The following is a 25,158-nucleotide window of genomic DNA, read 5'->3' as shown; positions in this document are numbered from 1 at the left end:
GTCAGGGTGCTCCGCTGCGACCTCCCAGAAGGCCTCTGAAGGACACAGACCTGGAGGAGGTGGTGCACAAAAGGGCCAAGCAAGTGAGTGGAGGAAGAGCACAGGGAGCAATGAACTTGACTAGAGAAGGGACCCTGGGCAGAGCTATCTCTTTAAAAGAACTTTTTTCTATCTGAGTATTGTTGACACATGGTGTTATATTAGTCTCAGGTGTACAACGTAGTGAGTCACCATCTCTCTATGTTAACCATGCTCACCACAGCAGAGCCTTCTTCATTCAGGCCCTTTTGAAACATTCATTTTTTTTTTTTAATCTTTGTTTATTTTTGAGAGAGAGACAGACTGCAAGCGGGGGAGGAACAGAGAGAGAGGGAGACAGAGAATCTGAAACAGGCTCCAGGCTCCAAGCTGTCAGCACAGAGCCCGACATGGGGCTCAAACTCGCGAACTGTGAGATCATGACCTGAGCTGAAGTTGGCAGCTCAACCGACTGAGCCACCCAGGCGCCCCTAAACATTAATTTTTTAATAGATTTATTTTTATGGTAAGAAAAAAAAGTCTATCTACAGTGAAACGTCTTTTCCACCTTTGTAACCATAATTATTAATCCCTTACATCTTTCTTTTTCTTTTTTTTAAAGTTTATTTATTTTTGAGAGAGAGAATGAGCAGGGGAGGGGCAGTGAGAAAGGGGGACAGAGGATCTGAAGCAGATTCTGTGCTGACAGCAGAGAGCCCAACGTGGGGCTCGAACTCACGAACCGTGAGATCATGAGCTAGGCTGAAGTCAGACATTTAACTGACCGAGCCACCCAGGCACCCCCTTTACATGTCTTTTTCTGATGTTTCTAAATGCATCTAACAGATATGAATAGGTAGACTTTTTAAATGTCTTTTATATTTCTCATCTCTGCCCCATCCCCACAAAGCTATTATAAATATACTATTTGATACCTTGTCTTAGAAGAGATCAGAGTTTTTGTTTTGGAGCTTCATATCAGTTTCTTCAGTTTTTTTTTTCCCCTGTGGCATGTGTTTCCATTGTATGAATCTACCTTAGTTTATTTGACCAGCCCTGTATTCCCTGGACACTGGAGTTCACTCTTTCTATAAATAACCGTGTGTATGTGATCTTTTAATTCTATGCAACTATCTCTGTTCAGTAAAGTCCCAGAAACAGAATTGCTGAGGCAAAGGATAAATGAATCTACAATTTTCATAGATAATCGCCTGTTTACACTCTGTCAGGAATGTACCTGTGCCCCTTCGGCCTTGTAGGCAGAAGATATTATCAAACTTTTGGATATTTGCTCATCTAATAGGTAGAACCTGATAAACGTTTTTTTCAAGTTTATTTACTTGTTTTGAGAGAGAGAGAGACAGCAAGCGAGCATGAGTGGGGGAAGGGCAGAGAGAGAGAGGCGGGGGGGAGAGAGAGAATCCCAAGCAGGCCCCTCGCTGTCAGTGCAGAGCGTGATGCAGAGCTTGGTCCCAGAACTGTGAGATCATGACCCGAGCCTAAATCAAGAGTCGGACGCTTAACTGACTGAGCCACCAGGCGCTCCGAAAATGGTAAATTTTTATTAAGCGCTTCCTTCAGCCAGACCCATGTTCCCTCAGCCAGCGTCTAGGATCTTCTTTTCTACTCCTGAGTGCCCCTCCCTTCTTGGTTCATTCAAGTCTTTACAGGTTTCCCAGCTGCTGTGGGAAGAACACCAGATTGGGTGCCGGTACGGACTGGCTTGTAGCAGGATCCGGCCTCAAGCCCTGTTCCGCCAGTCCCAAGTCCAGTAACGGCAGGCCAAGCGTTGGCTCTGTGAGGTTGTTTCTTCATCTGTAAAGTGGAGGCTCCCTCATAGAGCTGGCTGAGAATCAGATCAGATGGCTGGGGGCGAATTACGGCTGAAGCAGCTTCTGAGCAACAGAGCACATTAGCTAGAACTTTCAAACATCAAACAAGAATTTAGGTAGAACATCCTGGAAGGGAGCAATCCCCGCTGTATCGGCTGGGCCGATGGCGTGACTTAAGTTCATTCACCTGTCTGAACCCTTCCTTGTGTCTCCTCCTCCCACAGGCCAGCCCGCCGGCCCTCTCTTTGTCATGTGCCCTGCTTTTATCTTTTGTGGGTCTGGTGATTGGAAAATTCCAGCTTAAGGCCGTTGAATCAGTGACCGTCCACCCTGTGTGGGAAGCGTCATCCTGGGCGTTGTGGGAGAAGTCAAGGGAAGAGGGTCAGGATGTACAGACCAGCGCGGGGCAGTGGCGTGCGGAACCAGCAAACACAGAGCACACAGGTGCACAAACACACATCCAGCACCATCACTCTGAGTGCTGGGCTTGAAGTTATCTTCGCACGTCCACACACACCAGCTCTTAGAGGGTGTGTCTGAGGGTGAAGAGTCACGTCAGCAGTTAAGAGTTCGCTTATTTTTGTCATATTACTTAAATATTTGTTTTCGTGGATTTTTTAAAGTTGATTTATTTTGAGAGAGAGAGAGAACAGGCGTTCTATCAAAATAAATGTTAAAAAAAGTTTTTAAAAATCATCTACAAGTTAAAGTACAAAAGATGTAACATTCCAATGAAATGTATTAACTTCATGTTTTCTGGAAACCAAACTGCAGTTTGCTTTGTGAATAGAGGATTGATGGCCTGAATAGCTTCTTTTGTGTTGGTTGGGTCTGAATTACAGTGATCGCTGAGAAGCACAGCTAGGGGCCGGTGGTTAGGAGTGTGGACTCAGGAGCCAGACTGCTGGAGTCTTCCATTAACCAGCTTTGCGACCCCGGGCAAGATACTCAACCTTTCTGACCTTGATGTCCTCATCTGCAAGATGGGGATAAGAATGCTAGGAAGTGAGTTAAGGTATGCTCTAAGGTATGCTTAGAGCAGTGCCAATCACAGGGTGAGTGCTCCATAGGTGGTGTCATTATCATTTTACTGGGGGTCCCCTGATGTCAGTTCTCGCGCTACTTGTCTGTGTCTACACGGCTGCAGATCTGTGCTTGATGATGTTTGTCAGAGGTCGTTATCATGAGGCCTTCTCTTGGGGGAAATGATTCTTCGCACATGCAGCCCCCTCCTGTACTTTCATGAGCACCCCTGACCGCCAGGTGGTGCCGTGGACCCCAACACGCTAGTCCCCGTGCTCAGGAAAAGCGCAGGCTCAGAATCGCTTGGCGGGGGGCACTTTATGGGGTGGTCATGCCGATTCTCCAGCCCATGCTTTTATTCCACACCTACGCCTCTGTGTACGCGCAATATACGTATGTATATAATACGTATATGTTTTCAGACTGTCTTCTAAATGAAAGCACAAACTTCTAGAATTTTTGAATGGGCAGTTTTTGAAAAACGCTGCCCTGAGCTGGACAGAAGTGGAAGGACCGGAGCGGTGTCACCGTTTCAGCCCTATGTTGCATTTTCTTCAAAAGTTTTGAAAATTCTCTTTCTTTCACTTTTCCTTCAAAACCTCATCTCTAGCACTTTTTCCCACTTGATGTGCATGTCTCTTATTCTCTCTGGGTCCTGCCGACCAGCTCTGATCCTGGTGAGACTCCTGTGAACTTGATTTCATCCTGACCGTGGTGTTGATTTATTAGATTTATTTTATTAGATTTATTTTATTAGATTTATTAGATAACTCTAATTTATCACACAAGCTTCTTGCTGTCGGGTGGTGTTTCTTTATTCCCACACCCAGTCCACTCCATCATTAAAATGTGTCTTACAGATGAGGGGTCATTTATAATTGATAACCATTTCGGTAATGCTGGTGAATATTTCCGTAATTCTCCTTCCTGACATTTTTATAGCCATGTGTGTGGAGGCTAAGCAGTCTTGCCAGTGGCGATAAGAACAACCAGTGACAAATTGAGTTTAATGTTTATTGAGTACTTACTTTGAGCCAGACACTCTGTAAGCATTTTACCTATATGATCTCATTCAGCCTTGAACACAGTCATAGGTGGGTGCTGTTACCGTGCCAGTTTTACGGGTAAAGGAATGAAGTCGGTGAACTTTAGGAACCTATTGTGGGGCCACAGCAGTGTGCCAACCAAAGCCAACCAACATGACCCTTTAAGGAAACCCCTTACCCACTAGCTATGGATTTACCTATTCTGGACATTTAATACCAATGGAATCATACACTGTGTGGCTTTTTGTGACCTCCTTCCTTCACTTAGTAGGTTTTCAAGGTTCATCCGTGTTGTAGCATGGGTCATGGCTGAATAATATTCCATTGTGTGAATACACCACAATTTGTTTTATCTTTTCAGTTAGTGGACATTTGTTCTATTCCTACTTTTTGGCTACTGTGAATAATATTGCTGTGAACACTCATGTACAGGTTTTTGTGCAGACATTGTCTTTTAATTCTCTTGGGTATATACCCATGAGTTGAATTGCTGACTCACATGGTAACTCTGTGTTTAACTTTAAGGAACTACCAAACTGTTCTCCACAGAGGCTGCACCATTTCACATTTCTGCCAGCAGCGTGTAGGAGTTCCATTTTCTTTACACCTTTGCCAACACTTGTTATTCTGTCTTTTTAATTTTTTAAAAATTGTTAATGTTTCTTATTTTAGAGAGAGACAGAGAGAGACAGAGCATGAGTTGGGGAGAGGCAGAAAGAGAGGGAGACACAGAATCTGAAGCAGTCTCCAGGCTCCAAGCTGTCGGCACAGAGCCCGACACAGGGCTCGAACCCACGAACCGTGAGATCATGACCTGAGCCGAAGTCGGATGCTTAACTGATTGAACCACCCAGGTGCCCCTCTGTCTTTTTTATTATAGGCGTCTTGGTAGGCATAAAGTAGTATCTTATTACGGTTTTGATTTGTATTTCACTACCGTCTAATGATATTGAGCATCTTTTCATGTACTTTCCATTTGTATACCTTTAGAGAAGTGTCTCTGTAAACCTTTGCCCATTTTTCAGTCAGATTATTTGTTCTAATATTATTGAATTGTAAGAGCTCTCTATATTCTGGAGACTAGACCCTTATCAGATATATGATAATACTTGGATATAAGATATGCAGATTTTTTTCCTGTTCTATGCGTTATCTTTTTACTTTCTTGATAGTATCCTTTTGAAGCACAAAAGCTTTTAGTGTTGATAAAGTCCAGCGTACCTATTTTTTATTGTTTACTTATTTGTTGGCTGTCATATAAGAAACCATTGCCTGATCCAAAGATTTATACCTGTTTCCTTCTAAGAGTTTTATAGTTTTAGCTCTTACTTTTAGGTCTTTTGATCCATTTTGAGTTCATTTTTTATATGGTGTGAGGTAGGGGTCCAACTTTCTTCTTTTGCATGGGACTGTTCGCTTATCCCAGCACCATTTGTTGAAAAGACTATTCTTTCCCCACTGAAATGTCTTGGGCTGCAAATCAGTTGCCCATAAATGTATGGGTTGTTCACCAATGTTTGACTAGCATGTCTGGAAATGTTGTTTGGGGTTATGATGTAGATAAGAGCACACAGCTCAGCCAGAAGACATTAAGGTAGAAACTTGAGTTCTGAAATCCTCATGGAAATGAGCCCACATTAAGGGGAGTTTGGCACGTCGTCTGACCCAGTCTAAACCATTAGGGCAGATATGGGCAATCTCTTGGGCCCCGGGTAGCTTTGTTGTTGTATGGATCTGTATTCGCCCGTGACATACTCTATTGGTTCATAAACAAAGGAGGAGACAGCAAATAGTTCTAGTTCAGAAACAGAATGTGGATTCTCAGAAGCCTCAGGAGAAGGGGAGCAGCCACTAGCCAGTGCACATTTTAGAGGCCCAGAGTAGTTTTCATGTGCGTGCGTGTGTGTGTGTACGTAAAGACAGTAACACTGGCTCCCCGTAGTGCCTGAAGCACACTGAAGGGCAGGAAGAGGCAGTACCATTGGAAGAGCGAGCAGGTGCACACCCCATGTATACTTGCGTGCACACTCCTGCACCCCGTGTACACTGATCTCCGGCAGCAGGTCCTGGGAACAGGAGACATCTGGGACCCCACATACGGCCCAGCTCTGGTGGACCAGCGCTGGCACCGGAGATCCCGGGCCCCGCAGTTCCCTTGGCCGCCCACTCTACCTCAGTCCCAGCTGGGGAGAAACTTTGTGAGGAGTGTCAGAGGAAGGCTTGTGTGTAAGCAGAGGAGCACGGTGGGTGGATGACGAGGATGTTTTGTTTTTGAAATCCCCAGACAGCAGTTTTGCCTTCTTACCGCCGTCCCAATAGCCTTGGGCATTCTAGCTGACAGCTTGTCACACAGGTTTCTCTGTTTAAAAACTTCCAGGGTATTGTCGGAATTCAGCAAAGCCCAGGTAAACTCTGTGCCAACCAACGGACTGAGCGGACTGAGTGGAGAAGTGGAGATTCCCACGGGGCGGGCCTCACTCCCCCTCCCCGGCCTGGAGGCCAGCATCCCTTTTGATGTGCCCGCAGAGCCCCTCCCGCCCCAAGCATCCTCTGGGACTCAAGATGGGGACCGCAAGCAGGAGCCGCCTCCCCAGGCACCTGGCACCCTGGGCTTGCTGCAGTTGGGCACTGCCAAAGCTGTCCCCTCGGTGAGCATTTTAGACCAGAGGCCTTCCAGTCCCGTGAGAGAGGCGGCGGCCAGAGCAGTCAGCCCGGGGAGCGGCCAGCAGAAGTCTCTGGAGGATGACGGAGCTGCACGGAACCTTGGGGTGTCCTCACCCACCAGCCCGGTGAGTGATACAAGCTTTTCGGGGAGAGGTCTTGAGGAAATGTCTCAGAGCTGGTGCAGGGTCTCCCCAGCTAGCCACCCCGAGTGGTCTCTGCCTTGTCTCCATTAGCCCCTCATATCTGTCACGGCGGACGTGAGCCAGGCACGGTGCCAGTCCCTTCCCACGGGTCTCTCTTGTCCTCTCACGTTGACCCCGTAGAGAAGATAATTCTCATCTGATCATAGACCCTGCGCATCACCACTGCCACTCATCAGCTCAAGGCCTCGGGCAAGGCACTTTGCCTCACTGAGCCTTGGTTTCCTCCTCAGCTCTTGTTATTATTAAATTCAGATTTGCTAAAATACCAGACTTTGAGAATACTCATCTTGCAATATGAGCCAGGTTAGAACTGCACCATCCCATATGGTAACCACTAGCCACACGTGGCTGTTGAATGAGCGTTTAAAATGTGGTTAGTCCAACCTGAGATAAGCTATGTGAAATAAACACTGGATCTTGAAGGCTTAGTCTGAACAAAAAAGAAGGTGAAATATCTCAATCATTTATCGATTATGTGTTACAATGAAAATATGTTTGATATTGGGTTAAATATAAAGGTTAATTACACGTGTTTCTTTTTACATTTTAAAAACGTGGCTAGTAGAACGTTTAAAATGATACATGTGGCTGGAATTCTGTTTCTGTTGGGCAGTGCAGCTCTAGAATGGGCCGGTCTCCTTTGTTGATAACCCCGAGGGAAGCCAGCCCTGGGAATCTCCTGCACAGAGCCATGGGTCAGAGGCTTGAGAACTGTCGGCCCAGTGAAGTGGTTGTCAAAGCTGTGGACCTGAGCTCTTTGCCATTTCACATTTGTCCTTGAGGCTGAATAGCCAGGGTAGGAAGTTGTATGCACGTGTGCACGCGGACATACAGAACCCCAGGTTTATCCCAGCTGCTGTCTGGGGTCACGTTAGGATATAGTCTTGCTTTTTCAGCTCCATCCGTGCGTATCTCTCATCCGGTAGCTTCCAGATCCTGTAACTCAGGATGGGGCCAAGGCCGTGAAATAGATTAGGACACGCGCACGTGCGCGCGCACACACACACACACACACTTTTAAATAGCTTTATTGAGATATAACTCATATACCATACAATTCACCTAATTAAAGTGTATAATTCCATTTTTTTTCGTATATTCACAAGGTTGTGCAGCCATCACTACAATCGAATTTGAAAATATTTTCATCCCCCATAAAAGAAATCCCTTGGGACGCCTGGGTGGCTCAGTCGTTGGAGGGTCTGACTTCAGCTCAGGTCATGATCTGTGGTTCACAAGTTCGAGCCCCATGTCGGGCTCTGTCTGACAGCTCAGAGCCTGGAGCATGCTTCAGACTCCCTCTCTCTCTGCTCCTCCCCTGCTGATGCTCTGTCTCTATCTCTCTCTCAAAAAATAAATAAAAACATTTAAAAAGAAAAGAAAAGAAATCCCTTACCATTAGCAGTGACGCCCCATCCTCCTCCTCCGGCCTCACTCCTCTCATCCCCTGGCAACTACTTATTTCCTTTGTCTATAGATTTGCTATTCTGGACATTTCACAGAAATGGAATCATGTAATATGCAACCTTTGGTGACTGGCTTCTTCCAATTAACATACTGTTTTCGGGATTCATCGTTGTTGGAGCCTGATCTGTGCTTCAGGGAGTAATAATTCATTGTAGATTCCTTTGTATGAACCCGTCACATTTTATTTTGTCCTTCATCAGTTGATAGACTTTTGTTTTTTTCCCCCCATTTTTTTTGGCTAATATAAATAACACAGCAATGAACATTCATGTACAAGTTTTTGTGTGGGTGTATTTTTGATTGTCTTGGATGTATACCCAGCAGCAAAATCTCTGGGTCACATGGTAACTCTATATTTAAGCTTCTGAGGAACTACCAAACTGTTTTCCAAAGCAGCGGCCCCATTTTATATTCCCACCAGCAATGTATTCCATCCTCACCAACAGTTCTTACTGTCTTTTTAAAAATTGTCATTATAGCTAGCCGAGGGCACGAGCAGTATCTACTTATGGTTTTGATTTGCGTTTCTTTAATGACTAATGATGTCAAGCATCATCTTGTTTGTGTGACTTTTGGCCATTTGTAGATCTACTTTGGAGGAATGTCTATTCAGAACCTTGGCCCATTTTTATTTTATTTTGTTTATTTTTCACTTATTTATTTTGTGGGAGTGCAGGCATGAGTAGGGGAGGGGCAGAGAGAGAAGGAGAGAGAGTCCCAAGCAGGCTCCTTGCCGCTAGCACAGAGCCCGATGCAGGGCTTGAACTCACGAAACGTGAGGTCTCACAACCTGAGCTAAAACCAAGAGTCAGATGCTTAACCCACTGAGCCACCCAGGCACCTCTTGGCCCATTTTAAAATGGGATTATTTGTCTTTTTATTATTGAATTATAATAGTTCTTTATATATTCTGGATTGTATACCCTTATTAAATACATAATTAGCAACTATTTCCTCCCATCCTGTGAGTTGTCGTTTCACTTTCTTGGTGGTAACATTTACAGCATAAATGTTTTCAATGTTGATAAGAGTCCAGTCTACCTATTTTTTTCTTTCGCCATTTGTGCTTTTGGTGTCCTGTATATACCCGTTTCCTAGCCCAAGGTCACAAAGATTGATGTGTTCTTCTAAAAATTTTATAGTTTTAGCTCTTACATTGAGATCTGTGATCCATTTTGAGTTGACTTTTGTATATGGTATAAGGACGAAGTCCAGCTCGATTCTTTTGCATATTGATGTACAGTGGTACCAGCACCGTTTGTTCAAAAGACTATTATTTCCGGGCGCCTGGGTGGCTCAGTCGGTTAAGCGTCCGACTTCAGCTCAGGTCGTGATCTGTGGTTCGTGAGTTCGAGCCCCGCGTCGGGCTCTGTGCTGATGACTCAGAGCCTGGAGCCTGCTTCCGATTCTTGTGTCTCCCTTTCTGTCTGCCCCTCCCCTGCGCGTGCGCTCTCTCTCAAAAATAAAGATTTTTAAAAATTTACCAGAAAAAAAGACTATTATTTCCCCCTTTAGAACGTTTTTGAGGAATGCTGTAAAGTGATCTTTAGTACACATCTCAGTGAGTAATTAATTTTTTTTTTAACATTTTTATTTATTTTTGAGACAGAGAGAGACAAAGCATGAATGGGGGAGGGGCAGAGAGAGAGGGAGACACAGAATCGGAAGCAGCCTCCAGGCTCTGGGCCGTCAGCCCAGAGGCTGACGTGGGGCTCGAACTCACGGACCGCGAGATCGTGACCTGAGCTGAAGTCGGACGCTTAACCGACTGAGCCACCCAGGCGCCCCTCAGTGAGTAATTATATACGACGTACCCTCTATGGCCACCCTCCAGATGGAAACATAGAACATTTCCAGCCCACCAGAAGGCCCTCTCATGCCTTGTCCCATTGTTCCCCTCTAAAGGAAGCCTCTATTGTGACTTCTAGCACCGTAGATTAATGTTTCCTATTGTTCGACTTCATTCGTATGGAAGGAACTGTACAATGTCTACTCTTTTGCTTCTTTCACTGAGCATTATGTCTGTGTGGTTCACCTGTGCATATAGCATGAGGCTATAGTTTGTTCTTTTCCATTGTTCTGTAGCATTCCATTGTAAGAGTATATCACAGTGCATCTCTCCATTCTCCTGCTAACAGACATTTGGGTTGTTTCCAGGTTTGGACTATTGTGATGAAAGCTGATGTGAACGTTCTTACATTTGTATTTCGGTGAACCCCTCTGCACTCTTTTCTGGGGGTATATATCTAGGAGCAGAATTGCCCAGTCATTGGGAAGGCATATGTTTACCTTTAGTGCATACTGCCAAGCAGTTTTCTAACAGTGCTTGCATTGACTTGTACTCACTTTGGCAATATGTGAGCATTTTCATTGCTCTTTATCCTAGCCAGTGGGTCATCAGTCTTTTTCATTTCAGCCACTCTAATAGGTGTGTAGTGGGACCTCACTGTGGTTTTAATTTGCATTTCCCTGATGACTAACGCTCTTGATACCTTTTCGTTTGCTTATTGGCTGTTGGAATCTCTAAGTCATTGCTTCATTCTTAATTTGAGTTGTGTGTATTTCCTGATTCATTGGTAGAGGCTCTTTACATATTATGGATATGTCTTTTATTAGAGAAAAAAATATGTCGCATATACATACAGCAGACGTTTCTTCAAGTCTATGGCTTGGTTGTTTTTTTAACGTTTATTTATTTATTTTGAGAGAGAGTGTGTACGCTCATGTGCGTGCAGAAAAAGAGGGAGAGAGGAATGCCTGGGTGGCTCAGTCGGCTAAGCTCAGGTCATGATCTCGCGGTTCACGAGTTCGAGCCGTGCGTCGGGCTCTGTGCTGACAGCTTGGAGCCTGGAGCCTGCTTTGGATTCTGGGTCTCCGTCTCTCTCTCTCTGCCCCTTGCCCACTTGCACTCTGTCTCTCTCTCTCTCTCTCTCAAAAATAAACATTAAAAAACAAAAGAAAAAGAGAGGGAAAGAGAGAGAATCCCAAGCAGTCTCCACACTGTCAGTGCAAAGCCTGACTTGGGGCTTGAACTCACAAACTGTGAGATCATGACCTGAGCCGAAATCAAGGGTTGGATGCTTAACTGATTGAGCCACCCAGGTGCCCCTATGGCTTGTGTTTTAAATGTCTTAATGGTATTTTTTGTGGAGCAGAAATTCTTGGTTTTAATGCTCTTCAATTTATTGGCCTCTCTGTTTGTGGTTTACGTATTTTGTGTCTATTTTTAAGATCTCTACCCAAAGCTGTGAAGACCCCTGTATTTTCATCTAGAAGCTTTGTGGTTTTACCTTTTGCAATTAGATTTATGATCCACTTGGGATTGAGTTTTGTGTATGGTGTGAGGTAAGAGTCAAAAGTCACGTTTTGTCCATACAGATATCGGACTGACTAGCACCACTGACTGAATGTGACTGTATAAGCCATGTAGCTGTATAAGTGAGGTCACAGTCTCCATTTTTTACTATCCTGAAGAGTCTTCAGGGCCCAGAATGTCAGAGGACTCTGAAGGTTTTGAGCCGACAACTGTCAACACCCTGAAGGGTAAAGAAGAACGACTCCACAGCCCCCGGCTTGAGCTGGAAGCAGGGGGCTACCCCTAGGGTCTGGGGCTGCGCGCCCTGGCAGGATGCCGCAGAGTGGCGTTGACCAAGCTGAGTTCACTCCCGGCCAAGACCTGACTCGTGTTGTGTCTCAGCTCCGACATCCTGTCTTGCCCGGGTCCCAGAGCTGATGGGACAGGGCAGCTTAACTTGTCGCCCAAGCTCCTCGGCTCACCGGGCGTTGCTCCTCTGGCCTCCGGCAGCTTCTGCCACCGCAGGCTCCTTTCGGCCCCAGGCTTTTCCATCTGCCATTCCATCTGCCCGGACCCTTTCCCAGCTCGCCCCTTTTCCTCACCCTTGTCTCCGCCTTCCCCCAGCACCCTGCCCCAAAAGCACCGTCCCCGGTGACTCCCTTTCCCATTTGCCTGCTTCACTTGATTTCCTGCCTCTGGACTCGAATATCGGCTCCGTGATACGGAAGAGCATGTCTGTTCCCTTCTGTAAGGTCAGCTCTGCACACCGTAGCTGGGTGAGTGCAGGCGTAATTAATGGTTCTCGAACTCTCAGAGACTCTCGAGATGCCAGCTTGGGAGTTTACGCTGAGAAGTAGGCCGCCAAGTGCATGGGCTGGGCTGGTGGGTCTGACCAGGGCGGGCTCCGCCTCCCCGCAGGCCTCAGGGGACTCAGGTTGCTGAGAGCCCACAGGACCCACTCATCCCTCCACTAAGTAGATAGTCGCTGGGCACTCCCGTGCAGCCCACCTGGTGGACCCCCGGCTCCACCCCGCGTGTCACCCCTGTGAGTCTCATTTTCCTGTGCTTCTGTCACTTAGTCACTGCCATTTATTTGACACTTTGGTGGCGGGGGGGGGGGGGTGAGTAGAGGGTTCTGACTGTCAAGTCGTATAACCATGAGAGCCATTCAGTCTTTCTTTAAAAAAGAAACAAAAAACATTATTTTAAATTCATTCACCACAGAGGCCCTGCTCTGGGCCAAGCACCATACTTGGTACGGTGATGGGACAGGACGGACAAGGGCCCCGCTCCTTGGGGACAGACACTGGATCAGGCAAGTCATTACCCACATCATAATTACACTGGTGACAAGTGCCAGGAAGGAAAGGGGCCGGGAGTGGGGGAGCTAAGGGGACTTCTATTTGTGGACTCCGGGGGGCTGTGAACGGATTTCTCAGTTGCACTCCAGAGGACAGTCTGGATTCTAAGACTTCACCCAGTGAAAGTGGCATTCCTCTGTCTCGGGCCCCTCGTGGCAGGTGCTGCCATGGCTTTGACCCGTGGTCTGTGGCGGTTTCCTCCACTGTTAGAGCGGCAGGGAACTGGCCAGATGTGGGGGCTTGAATGAGCAGAAGGTAGGAAGGTAGGTGGTAGGAAGGGGGAGGGGGAACAGTGGGGTGCTCCCCCACACACCCCGCTTCGTGACCGGGGGCCCTGGCTGGGGCACAGCTACAGAGCTCCGTCCAGGCCTGTGTGCAGAAGCTCCAAGGACCCAGTGTTCCCATTGGTTTTGTCTGTTGTCTAAGAGAACAAAAGATTTTTCCTGGAGTATCATTTCCTGGGGGCTGACCTGTGGCCACTGGACCGAGTCTGAACACTTCCCGGTCGTCTCCCTCGCCTCCTCGGAGAGAGAAGCCCTCACCAGTGAACATATACCACCTCACAATTCACATTTGTCTCCTTCCTTCCAGTCCCCTTGCCCCAGCCTTGTTATTTTATGCCAAAGACGTTTGATACTCAAGAATTATTCCCTCATCTGTGATAACTCTGTGCCAGGCAGAAAGAAGAGTGGCCATTGCATACAGCTTGGTAGGTGCTGGGTGGGGTGGGCAAAGAATGCCGTGGGAGCCCCGAGGAGTCCCTGACCCAGCTAGGCAGCGGGAGGAGTGTAGGCTGGGGAATAGTCAGGAAAGCTTCCCAGAGGAGGTGATGGACGGCCCCTGAGCTGAGTCTTAAGGAATAGTGAGCTGGGAGGCCGCAGGACTTCCCAGGTGTGTGTGCCAGGCTCTGTGGGGCTCCTGGCCATTTTCCTCGGGGAGCTCCCCTGGGTCTCTATGGCCCAGGCAGGCTTTGTTCAGAATCTTGTGTTGCAAATGCTTCCCAAGTAGCCACCCTGATTGACACATTGTCCTGTCACTGACTGAAGGAAGCACCTGCTAATTCCGAGGGTTTTCAGAGGGAGCCCTGGAGCCCAGCTCTGAGGCCCCGATACTCCCGACTCAGAGTTCTCCACTCTTGGCTTAAGGTGCCATAAAGCATCTGAATGAATTAAAGTGTCCAAACCAATCCCTCTAGGGCAGCCTCAGCCTTACTCCCCTTCCGCGTCTACGGGAGCAGAGAGGGCAGTCTCATTTAGGGGGTGGAAATAGCAACTTCAGGGTGAGGTTGGTGACACTTAACAAAATAGCTGGGCTGGACCCACCTCTCGTGTGAGTCACTTCCTCTGTGTAGACAGCCACTTAGGGCAGTCCAGCCAGCTTTCTTCTTGACTCTGCTCATCCATGCTTAGGCACAGAAAGGCAGGGAGTGCTTGAAATGGGGGAGGGGAGAAGCTCAAATCCCTTCCCACAATTCTGTGACCCCAGACCCACCCCACTTCTCCCACTGGTGAGCAGCTTCAGTCTCAGCAACAGAAGGGGTCCTGGGTCCTGCTCACCCATGCCTCCCTCATCTCAAACCCTATAAGCAGGGCTGACAAACTGTAGTCCTTCAATAACTGGTGCTGGGATGATGGGATGTCCACCTGCGACAAAATAAAGGTAGACCCCTTCCTCACACCATACACAAGAATTAACTCAAAATCAGTTGGAGACTTAGGGGAGCCTAGGTGGGGTGGCTCAGTCGGTGAAGCCTCTGACTTCGGTTCAGATCATGGTTCGTGAATTCGAGCCCCACGTCGGGCTCTGTGCTGACGGCTCAGAGCCCGGAGCCTGCTTCCGATTCTGTGTCTCCCCCTCTCTCTCTGCCCCCCCCCCATTCTCTCGCTGTCTGTCTCAAAAATAAATAAACATTAAAAAAAATTTTTTAATAGGCAAAGAATTCGAATAGACATTTCTCCAAAGAAGATCTACTGGTGTCCACTGAGCACGTGAAAAGATGCTCGGTGTCATTGTCCTTAGACACTGGGGAAATTGCAAACCCAAACCACAAGACGGTACTTCACACACGTGAGGATGGCTATAATCAAACAGATAATAAAAACGTTGGAAAGGATGTGGAGAAATTGGAATCCCCATATGTGGTGGGAATGTAAAATGGTGTAGTCACTTAGGGAAAGAGTTTGGAAATTCCCCAGAAAGTTAGACCTAGTTACCGAATGGCCCATCAGTTGCACTCATAGACATGTACCCAACGGAACGGAAAACATACGTCCACACAGAAATGGTTACGTGAATGTTCGTGGCAGCATTATTCATAATTGCCCCAGAGCAGAGACAACCCAGATGCCCATCAGCTGATGAACGGACAGACCAAATGTGCTACATCCATACCTTGGAATACTAGTTAGTAATAAAGAAATACTGATGCCTGCCACGACATGGATGGACCTAGAAAACCTGATGTTCAGAGAGAAGGCAGACACAAAGACCACATTAAGAAGATTCCTTTTATATTGGGGCACCTTGGTGGCTCAGTTGAGCGTTCAACTCTTGATTTTGGCTCCGGTCGTGATCCCAGGTTCGTGAGATTGAGCCCCACGTCAGGCTCCACACTGAGTGTAGAGCCTGCTTAGGATTCTGTCTCTCTCTTTCTCTGCCTGTCTGTCCCCCTCCCCTGCTCATGCTGTCTCCCCCCCACACACCCCGAAATAAATAAATATACATACAAATGAATAAAAAGATAAACCATAAATGAAGATTCTGTTTATGTAAACAGAATGGACAGATCTCTAGAAACAGAAAGTAGATTAGTGGTGGCCTAGAACTGGAGCGGTTGAGGGGAAATGGGAACTGACCGCTCCCGAGCACAGGGTTTCTTTCTGGAGGAATGAAAATGTTCTGAACTTCGTGGTGCTGGTTGCACAACTCCATGAATACACTGAAACTATTCAGTCGTGCGCTCTAAATGGGTTCCTTTGATGATCGGTGAATTGTGTCTCCATCAAGATGTCTGTAAAACAAAACAAACACACAAAAACCTTCAACCACCACCTATGTCTTCCCTCCCTTCCCACTAGAAGAGCAGGAGCTGGATTTCAGAGGATGACTTCTACCGGCCTCCCCAGGAGCCGCCCGCAGAGAGCCCTTCAGAACACTCCGTGGCTTCTTTCGGAGGGACTCCGGAGTCCAGGCCTGGGCTCCTCCGGCATTTTTCTCAAGGGCCAAGGAAAAGCCACTCCACGGGGGCCTTAGACCAAGCCTGCGTGCCTTCCCCAGGAGGCTGGCCAAGCAGGGCAGCGGCGGCCCAGGAGCACCAGAACTTCAGGGTGGTGCACCGCAGGCAGATGGGTAGGTGACCGCAGGGTTCCAGTGACCTTGCCGCGGGGACAGTGCCTTTCGGAGAGCAGTGCCAGAGCCCTCTTTTCCATTACCGGTTGGGTAGTGTATTCTCACGAGCAAAACCTCTTCCCAAAATGTAATCAGGAACACCCTTGCTGAGTAATTCAGGGAAGCATTTCAGGAAAAGTGCTATATTTTCTTATGAGAGCTCCACAGTATCATGCCCCCAAACCTGTTTCATATATTGAAATACTGAAACTCTCCCCCCGAGGTCGTGTGACTATGCACGACTCTGGGTTCTGCCTGTAGCTCAGAGCAAACCCTGCCTCCGGAAGGCGTTTCAGTGCCCCTTCCCGAGACCTCTGTCTTCGATGGTTTGTTTAACAGCTCTGGTGGGGGTGTATCAGCTCTGCCATCTGTTAGCCGTCCTCTGTGCGCTGTTTACAATGAGGCCAGCTCGAGTTCCGCACCCTGTGCAATTCTAAAAAGCATTCAGTAACCATAAGCGAATTTCTCCACAACCCCCACAAACAGAAAAGTCTGCCCTGGAGCCGGTCTCTTTCTCACTTCATTTTCTGTTTGCCGTGACCCAGCAGACGATTCCGGCCAGGTTCCTAGCTCAGGAGAGCCCTGGTCTCCACACTGGCTTCTTTTAAGTTTTTCTTGTAGTCCGTGTAACCATGCCAGAGAAAGTGTGCCTCATGCCTAGGCCGTCAGGTTCCCTGAAGGGTAGGAAGACCCTATACAATTATCTGAAATCTCCAAGGCTAGTTCAGGCTGCGGAAGAGAGAGTTGTGCGTCCTTTGGACCCCCCAGTTGTTGGCAGAGCCCTCGGAACCAGGGAGCATAGAGGGGTGTGTGGTGTCCCGGCACACGCTCATTCAGTGGGTATTTATTAAGTATCTGTGCTGTGCCAGGCTGTTCTGGGTGCTGGGGACACAGCAGGAAGCAAAGCAACGTCCCTGTCTTCACAGACTTCTTATATCTTAGTGCAAGAGGCAGGGAAGAAGGGAATTAACAAGTAAGTGTATAGTTTGGACTGGTGATAATAATTGCTATGGAGAACTTGGGGAGTGCCACGGCAGGGAGCGTACTATTTCATATGGGTGGCCAAGGAAGCCCTCACAGATAAGGTGACATTTGAGGAGATGTGCAGGGAGAGAGGCAGGAAGGCACGGGCCGACCTGTGTGGCTCCAGCAGGGGAACAGATGCAAAGATCCTGCCATGGGCACGTGCCCAGGAAACCAAGGAGATGGGAAGGGGGTGGTTAGAGATGAGGGCGGAGTGACGGAGGGCCTCGCAGGCCACAGAAGGGACGTTAGCTTTCCCTCCGAGGGAGATGGCAGTCATTGCAGGGTTTGGGGCAAAGGGACGTGATCTGACTTCCTTTAAATGGGGAGTCATCCTGGCTCAGGGGAGAGAGACCAGTCAGGAGGCTCTCGCCATAAGCCAGGCCAGGGGTGACAGCCGTTGGAGCCCGTGTGGTAGCAGTCGAGGTGGTGAGAAGCAGAGGGTTCCGGATGTGCCAGCAGGATTCGCTGATGGGCTGCGTGTGTATGTGTGTGACAGAAAGGAAAGGTTTTTAGCCCAACAGCTCGAAGGATGCAGTTTGCCATTTATGAGATGAGGGATGTTGGGAGAAAAGCTGGTTTGCAGTGGGAGGGGCAGGAATTGATTTTCGGGCATGTCAATTTTGAGATGCCTATTAGATATCAGCCGTACATGGCACAGGTGGAGATCTGAACCTGAAGTTCAAGGGCGAGGTTCAGGCTGGAGATAAACACTGGGGAGTTGTTGGCATAAAGCCCTGAGTGTAGGCACGATCAGGTAGGAGGTGGGTGTCAATGGAGAAGGGGACCCAGGACTGAGCTCTGGGGTGCTCCAATGTTGACATGTCAGGGAGAGGCGGAGGAGTGAGCCCGGGGGACAGAAGAGTGGCCCGTCGTGGCGGAGGAGTACCCAGAGTGGCCCCTCAGCAGCCGTGTGAGGGAAGTGTCTCATGAGGGAAGGAGGGTCTCAGCTGTGTCCTGAGATGCTGATGGGTCAGGCCAGATTGGCACCAAGGATTAGCCTTGGGATTTGGTGACAAGGAGGGCACGGGGCTTCCCAAGTGCCGTTTCAGTGGAAGGAGGGGACAAAAACCTGACTGGAGCAGATTCAAGATGGAACAGGAGCAGGGGAACCAGAGACAGTTGTGACACCTCCTCGAGGTTTTCTGTAAAGGGGACAGAGGAACAGGGTGGTAATTAGAGATGTAAGTGCCATCAAGAAAGCTATTTTTAAAGATGGCAGAAATAACAGCGTGTTTGTGTGCTGATGGGAACGAGCCAGGAGGGAAGGGAGAAAGCAGTGACACGGTGGGGGCGGCGGGGGGGGGGGCTGCTGGAGAGACGTCCCTGTCCTTGAGTGGGCGGTGGGGAGGGGTCCCCTGTGCAGACGGGGGAGTTGGCCTCAGACTGAGCCAGAAGTTCATCCCCGGTGACAAGGGGGAAGTCTGAGTGTGGGTACAGATGCCATAGTGAGGGCTCTGTGGAGGTAATTTTTTTAGTCCTTTTTTTTTTTTTCTCAGTAAAATTCAGGAACAAGGTCAACAGCTGAGGGTGCGGATGGGACGAAGGCATTCCTAAAGCGTTCTCGCGGCAGCCCCTGTCCCCACCCGCTGCAGGGCCTCGGGAGGTAGAGGCTTGGCCCGCCGTCTAAAGTGCCTCTTTCTGCCCCCAGGGCTGTCCAACCCATTCCGGGGTCTCATGAAGCTGGGCACCGTGGAGCGGCGGGGGGCGATGGGCATCTGGAAGGAACTCTTCTGCGAGCTCTCCCCTCTGGAATTCCGCCTCTACCTGAACACCGAGGAACGCACCTGCGTGGAGAACTGCTCCCTGCTGCGCTGCGAGGCCGTGGGGCCAGCCCACGGCGACGGCCGCTTCGAGCTGGTCTTCTCTGGCAGGAAGCTGGCCCTGCGGGCCTCCTCCCAGGACGAAGCCGAGGACTGGCTGGACCGGGTGCGGGAGGCCCTACAGAAGTGCCGGCCCCAGCAGGAGGATGAGTGGGTGAACATCCAGTACCCGGAGCAGCCCGAGGACCCCCCAGACGCCCCCCAGGGTGGCCTCCCCTCCCACCCGGACCCACCCACTGAGCCCGAGACTCTCCAGGGCACACAGTTCTGTTGGTCCTCTGCCCAAGTTCCCGAGCCAGACGCTATTAAAGAATCCCTTCTGTACCTGTACACGGACAGGACCTGGATGCCCTATATTTTTTCCCTATCCTTGGAGTCTCTGAAATGCTTCCGAGTGAGAAACAACGAGAAAATGTTAAGTGACAGCCACGGAGTTGAGACCATCCGAGACATCCTGCCAGACACGAGCCTCGGGGGCCCATCCTTCTTCAAAATCATCACGGCCAAGGCCGTCCTGAAGCTGCAGGCCGGGAATGCTGAGGAGGCTGCCCTGTGGAGGGAGCTGGTGCGCAAGGTCCTGGCGTCCTACTTGGAGACGGCCGAGGAGGCGGTGACACTGGGCGGGAGTCTGGACGAAAACTGTCAGGAGGTGCTGAAGTTCGCCACGCGGGAGAATGGCTTCCTGCTGCGGTACCTCGTGGCCATCCCCACGGAGAAAGGCCTCGACTCCCAGGGCTGCTTCTGTGCAGGTGCCCCCTTGCTGTCCCGCCACCCCCAGCCTGCCCGCCTCACTCTGCCTCGGGTGGGGCTCCCGATTTAGGCTCTCTGCCCTTTCCTGGCTCTCCACGAGCGCCCCCATGCCACCCCTGGGATGTTGCAGCAGACGTAGCCTCTGCTCCTCCCCAGCACCCACCGAGGCCAGCAGCCGTGCCGAGGGTTGGGACCTGTGGGTGCACAGCTCTGCCGGGTGCTGCTGTCTCTGCTCAGGGAGCTCCATCCAGGGAGCTGTGCTCTCCGCCCCCTTCATTATTATATCACCCTATCATTGGATTCTTTTGGAGCAGGGGCACGGCACCCTTCCAGATACTTCTGCATGCTTTTGCAAGTGCACACAGTCTTTTTCGCTTAACAAAAATGGGCTCATCCTACTGAATGCTGTGCAATAGAACATCCTCCGATGGTGAAAATATCCTAGATCTGTGCTGTCTAATACGGTAACTACAAGCCACCTGTGGCCCTGAGTACTTCAAATGTGGCTAGTGTGACTAAGGAACCAAATTTTCAGTTTAACTTAAAGGTATTTAAATTGAAATGGGCACCTGTGGCTTGTGGCCACCGTACGGGCCAGCACAGCTGTATATATTGTTCTGCAACTTGGTTTTGTTCTACTGAGGAATGTATTATGGATATTATTCTACGTCAGTACATCTGCCGTATCATTACTGTCCTCAAGTCTGATTCTTCTGTGTGGGACCACCGGGCCAGCTGCTTTATTTGGATTATTTAATTTAGTCCTAACAATAACCTGTCCTGTGGTGAAGCCAGATGAGGACCTTGACGGTCCTAGAGCCTCGCTCTGGCCGTGTCCCCGCAGGGCCTCTCCACCCCATTGCTTTTCAAGGCTGTGAGATATTCCATGGCTCACGTTCCATTTGTAGCTCTTCTCCCCGACCCAGACCCCTGTTTCCATCACCTTCGCTTCTCCAGGGGGACTGTGAGGATTTTGCCCTGCCGCAGGGTGCCCTAGCAGGAGACGCGGCTGCAGGTGGTTTGGGGACCATCCTGTTGGCTGGAGCCTGTGGGGCCGGAGGGAAAGTCTGCTTCGGGCATCCGGAAGGAAGTGGTCTGCGGTTTTCTTCCTGCAGAAGACATTTTCGAGTCCCTGCTCACTCCCTCCTCACACCCGCCAACCCCTAACACTCACGCTCTGCACTTTCCGCCTGTGGGTGTTGGGCTCGGGGAGGAGGCCAGGCCCCCCAGGGCTGGTGAGGAGGGTCCCCCAGTGGGTGTGAATGCTGGCAGGGGGCAGCTCTCACTGTGCCTCTCACCTGCCAGCCCTCAGGCCGAGACTGAATCTGGGGGCTTGGGCTTCCTTCCTGCTGCAGGCATGGCTTTGTGGCCGGGTGGATGCCCACCGCCGGCATCTGGCTGTATTTCATGGTTCACAGGGCACTTTCAAAGCCTCATCTCATTTAAACTTGGTCATCACCCCCACAGGAGAGCAAGGAGCAGCTGAATTTTATAGATACTGAAATGGAACCTCGTAAAACCTCGACAAAGGTTAGGATGAGGCAGCTATTAGGCAGAAGAGCCAGCCCTTCTAGTCCCAAGGCCAGAGGGCCTCTTTCCCCTGGCCCTGTGGGAGGCAGGCATGTGCTCAGGATCTGAGCCCCACTCTAACTCTCACCGCCCGCCGCTGTGGAGGGACCTCCAGCAGAGGAGCTGAAGCCGGACCCTGCACCACTGTCCTGAGATGTCCGGCCCCTCTGACTCCAAGCTGGCACCAGGCAGTGTCCAGACGGTCCTGCCTCCGGTTGGCCTCCCCACCTACTCCCTGCCTGTCGGCCGGCCCCATGTCCCCAGCTCCTACCCTGCTTGCTGAGGCACTGACTCGGTTGCTTCCGTTTCTGGGCCCCAGTGGAGGGGTGGGCCTACGGGAGGTTGGCATTGGTGAGCAAGCAGTGGGAACACTGAACACAGGCAGCTAGGTAGAAGAGGATGTGGGCTCTAACACCAACCCAACCCAAATCCGATTACCGGCTCTGCCACTTAATCGTCCTGTGACTGGGCAGGTCTCCTGACCTCTCTGTGCACCGACTGCTTCGGCTGCAAAATGACAGCAATAATTGTTAACGGTGTTTTGTCATAAAGACTAAGTAATGGGGTTGTTTCTCAGCGGTGGGCATGTGAGTGACGGTTGTTTGATCTTTGTGTCCTCCTTTTATGTCTGCCCCTTCCTTAAATAGCAGGTCCTTCTGCCTAGGAGCTTCTGCGTTGTCCCCAGACTCTGGCCCCGCCACTGCTCACTCTCCTGCCGTCCCTCTCCCCAGGCTGCTCCCGGCAGATTGGCTTCTCGTTTGTACGACCCAAGCTTTGTGCCTTCTCTGGCCTCTATTACTGCGACATCTGCCACCAGGACGATGCCTCGGTGATTCCGGCCAGGATCATCCACAACTGGGACCTCACCAAGCGCCCGGTAAGCCTTGGGCCCAACCAGTCGTGGCCACACAGGGCTGAGGAGTGACAAAGGAATGGTCGCTCCCCTTTGTTGCTGCTCTTTGTATGGAGGAGTTTGGCTCTAGGGAATTTAGGGTCACTGGTTCAGGCCCCATGATGGTGGGAGGGCCAACCAAGAAAAAACTGTGCTGCTGGTCTGTAGCCCCTGGGCAGAACTCTGTCAGTGCCTGCCTCGTTCCTCAGGTGGAGGTCTGAGGGTGGTTCTCTGCAGCTCCCATGGCCATGGACAAAACTGTTTAAGGCACCAGCAACTAGAGAGAGAGAAAGAGAGGGAGAGGAAGAATAGATAAGGAAAGATAGTTAGGATAGATTATATTTCTAGATGGATGGGGGATGGGTGGGTAGATAGTTGTGAATAGATAGATGGGTGGATGGGTTGGCGGGTGGATGTAGACAGATGGTTGGGTGAATGGATGTGGATGGAGGGATGGGTAGATGGATGTGGACCGATGGATGGGTGGATGGATGGGTGGGCTGGCCAACTGGCTGTACTTTCCTTGGAGCAGTCAGCCTTTTCTGTGTATTTGTTTACATACATTTGTAAAGTTGGGATCATTCTGGACTCATACTGATTTATAACAGGCTCTGTCCACTTGGTACCATTTAGTGTGATTTAGTCTTGAGTACTTTTTTATGTTCACCAAATGCTTTTGAATAAGATGTATTCTAAGATCTCTCTTTTCTTCTTCTCCACCTGAGCTTACCCACTTACCTAGCTATGTTACCATTAGCAAATTATTTAACTTCAGTTTCCTCATCTATAAAGAAGGATTAATAAGTATCTGCCTCAGAGGACATTACAGGAGATGGCACCCGCCAGTCTCTTAGAGCCTTACATCAGTGCCTTTTCTTTCTCCTGAGGCCTGCCACACCTTCAGCCCCTCATTCACTTGGTCAGGGCCTGCCTGGAGGAGCACAAACTTGGCTTTCTCCCAAAGGCACAGATTTCTGCTTAAGACAGACACAGAAGCACAAAGAAGAAGCTATTTGTTTCTCAAGACCCAGGCCTATTGGCCATGCAGTCTTGACGTGTGGCTGTGTCGTCAGAGCACAGGGAACGTGACTCTTAGATTCCGTGCCACCCCAGCCTCCACCTTGCTGGGGACCGGAACCCCAAGGACATTAGCTTCACTTTGGCTTTTTGTTGGTTACCTTGTCCTCACTCCTGCCCTCAGTGGTAAGTATTTAACTAACTGCATATAGAATATTAAACCTCAGAACCGCCACAGATGCAAATAATTCTTTGGCCATAAAACACACTCGCTATTTACAACATCCGGACAACTTTTTTTTTTATTTTTTATTTTTTGCATTTATTTATTTTTGAGAGAAAGAGAGAGAGAGAGAGCACGAGTGGGGGAGAAGCAGAGAGAGGGGAAGACTCAGAATCCAAAGCAGGCTCTAGGCTCTGAGCTGTCAGCACAGAGCCCGACATGGGGCTCAAACCCGTGAACCGTAAGATCGTGACCTGAGCCGAAGGCAGACGCTTAACCGACTGAGCCACCCAGGCGCCCAACATCCGGACACTTGTTAAGCCATCTTCCCATTCATTGCTGTAATCCTTGTGCCACTTCCTTTTCCCAGCTAGAAAATTACGGTACTTTTCTCGGCATAACTGAGATCAGGAAATACCCAGCGCTCATTCTTGCTCTCTCTAAGATCCCTGGCCTACGCAAGAACGGGAAAATTCGAAATACAAAGTGGCTGGCTCACGGGTTAAGGGCCTTATTGTTCGCTGTTACCACCGGCTGACCCACTTGTGCGAGGCCTGGCTGGCACTTGGCAGGACGTCAGCCAGGGGCCGGGGCTGCTCTCTTGACTGTCTCCGGCAAGCCCACAGGACAAGAGCAGTCCCTGGGGAGCAGGAAGCTCCTGCCCGTCCGTCCGCAGCACTTGGCAGCTTTCAGCACACATTCCTGTGTATTATTTCATCTGAACCTCTCCCAAGGCCTAAAGCTCTCGTGGGAAGGGCTGGGCCAGGACGGAGAAGAGCAGTCTGAGCAGTCACCAGGGCTTTGCTGCTGGGCTGCTTGTTGGCTCGGGGGCTGTCACCTCAGGGCACTAGGAAGTGGGAAGAGGAGTTGTCTGTTGCTGCGGGAGGCAAGAGATAGCAGTGGGGCTGGGTGACAGGGGCCAGAGGCTCCCAAGCCCCCAGTGTGACAGTCTCCTGAGGGCCCTGGTACATTCCTAGCGCTTCGGGGGACAGCTGGGCTGCGCAGGCACTCAGGGTCTGAAGGCAGCTCCCATTACTGAGGATATGCTAGGTGCCAGGAGCTTACATTATTATTGTTTTAATTTTTTAATATTTTTTAAGTTTATCTCTTTATTTTTGAGAGAGAGAGAGAACACACACATAGGGGGGAGGGACTGGGAGAGAGGGAGACACAGAATCTGAAACAGACTCCAGGCTCTGAGCTGTCAGCACAAAGCCCAACGCAGGGCTCGAACTCACGAACCTGGAGATCATGACCTGAGCTGAAGTCGGACGCTTAACCGACTGAGCCACCCAGGCGCCCCTGCATTATTATTATTATTATTATTATTTTAACCTAAACTCAAAATAATTCCATAAGAGATGCTTTTCTTTTCCCCACTTTATAGACAAGGAAACTGAGTCAGAGAGGTTAAGTAAGTGTCACAAGGTCCTACTGGTAGGCAGTGGTAGAGCCAGGACTCGAATTCAATTCTGACTTGAAAGCCCGACTCCTAACCACTGCATGGTAGTTGATGGTGGAGACCATCTCAGATCCTCCGGCCTTCTTATTACACCAAGGAGGAG

At 49.7% G+C, this 25,158-nt stretch overlaps 1 protein-coding gene and 1 long non-coding RNA gene across 6 annotated transcripts in view; one reads left to right on the top strand and one right to left on the bottom strand.

The window, feature by feature from the left end:
- The window catches only part of PLEKHM1 (pleckstrin homology and RUN domain containing M1), a 47,587-nt gene that overhangs the window by 12,176 nt on the left and 10,253 nt on the right, over positions 1–25,158 (top strand). For 3 of the 5 annotated variants that reach the window (XM_043584802.1, XM_043584801.1, XM_043584805.1), the window contains 4 exons: positions 6,297–6,708; positions 15,987–16,257; positions 18,971–19,891; positions 22,193–22,338. In XM_043584802.1, the coding sequence (XP_043440737.1) occupies positions 6,297–6,708; positions 15,987–16,257; positions 18,971–19,891; positions 22,193–22,338 (1,750 nt within the window). The remainder of the gene's footprint in view (positions 1–6,296; positions 6,709–15,986; positions 16,258–18,970; positions 19,892–22,192; positions 22,339–25,158) is intronic. The other 2 variants (XM_043584803.1, XM_043584804.1) reach the window with 1 other exon arrangement.
- LOC122485720 lies at positions 11,233–21,856 on the bottom strand. Its single transcript, XR_006297925.1, has 3 exons — positions 21,733–21,856; positions 20,836–21,001; positions 11,233–15,919 (listed from the first exon to the last, which is right to left on the bottom strand). It is a non-coding gene; the product is annotated as an uncharacterized LOC122485720 (long non-coding RNA).

The sequence above is a fragment of the Prionailurus bengalensis genome, chromosome E1, assembly GCF_016509475.1.
Source record: "Prionailurus bengalensis isolate Pbe53 chromosome E1, Fcat_Pben_1.1_paternal_pri, whole genome shotgun sequence".
In the NCBI taxonomy this organism is placed as follows: Eukaryota; Metazoa; Chordata; class Mammalia; order Carnivora; family Felidae; genus Prionailurus; species Prionailurus bengalensis.
This window is presented reverse-complemented; position numbering and strand designations above follow the sequence as displayed.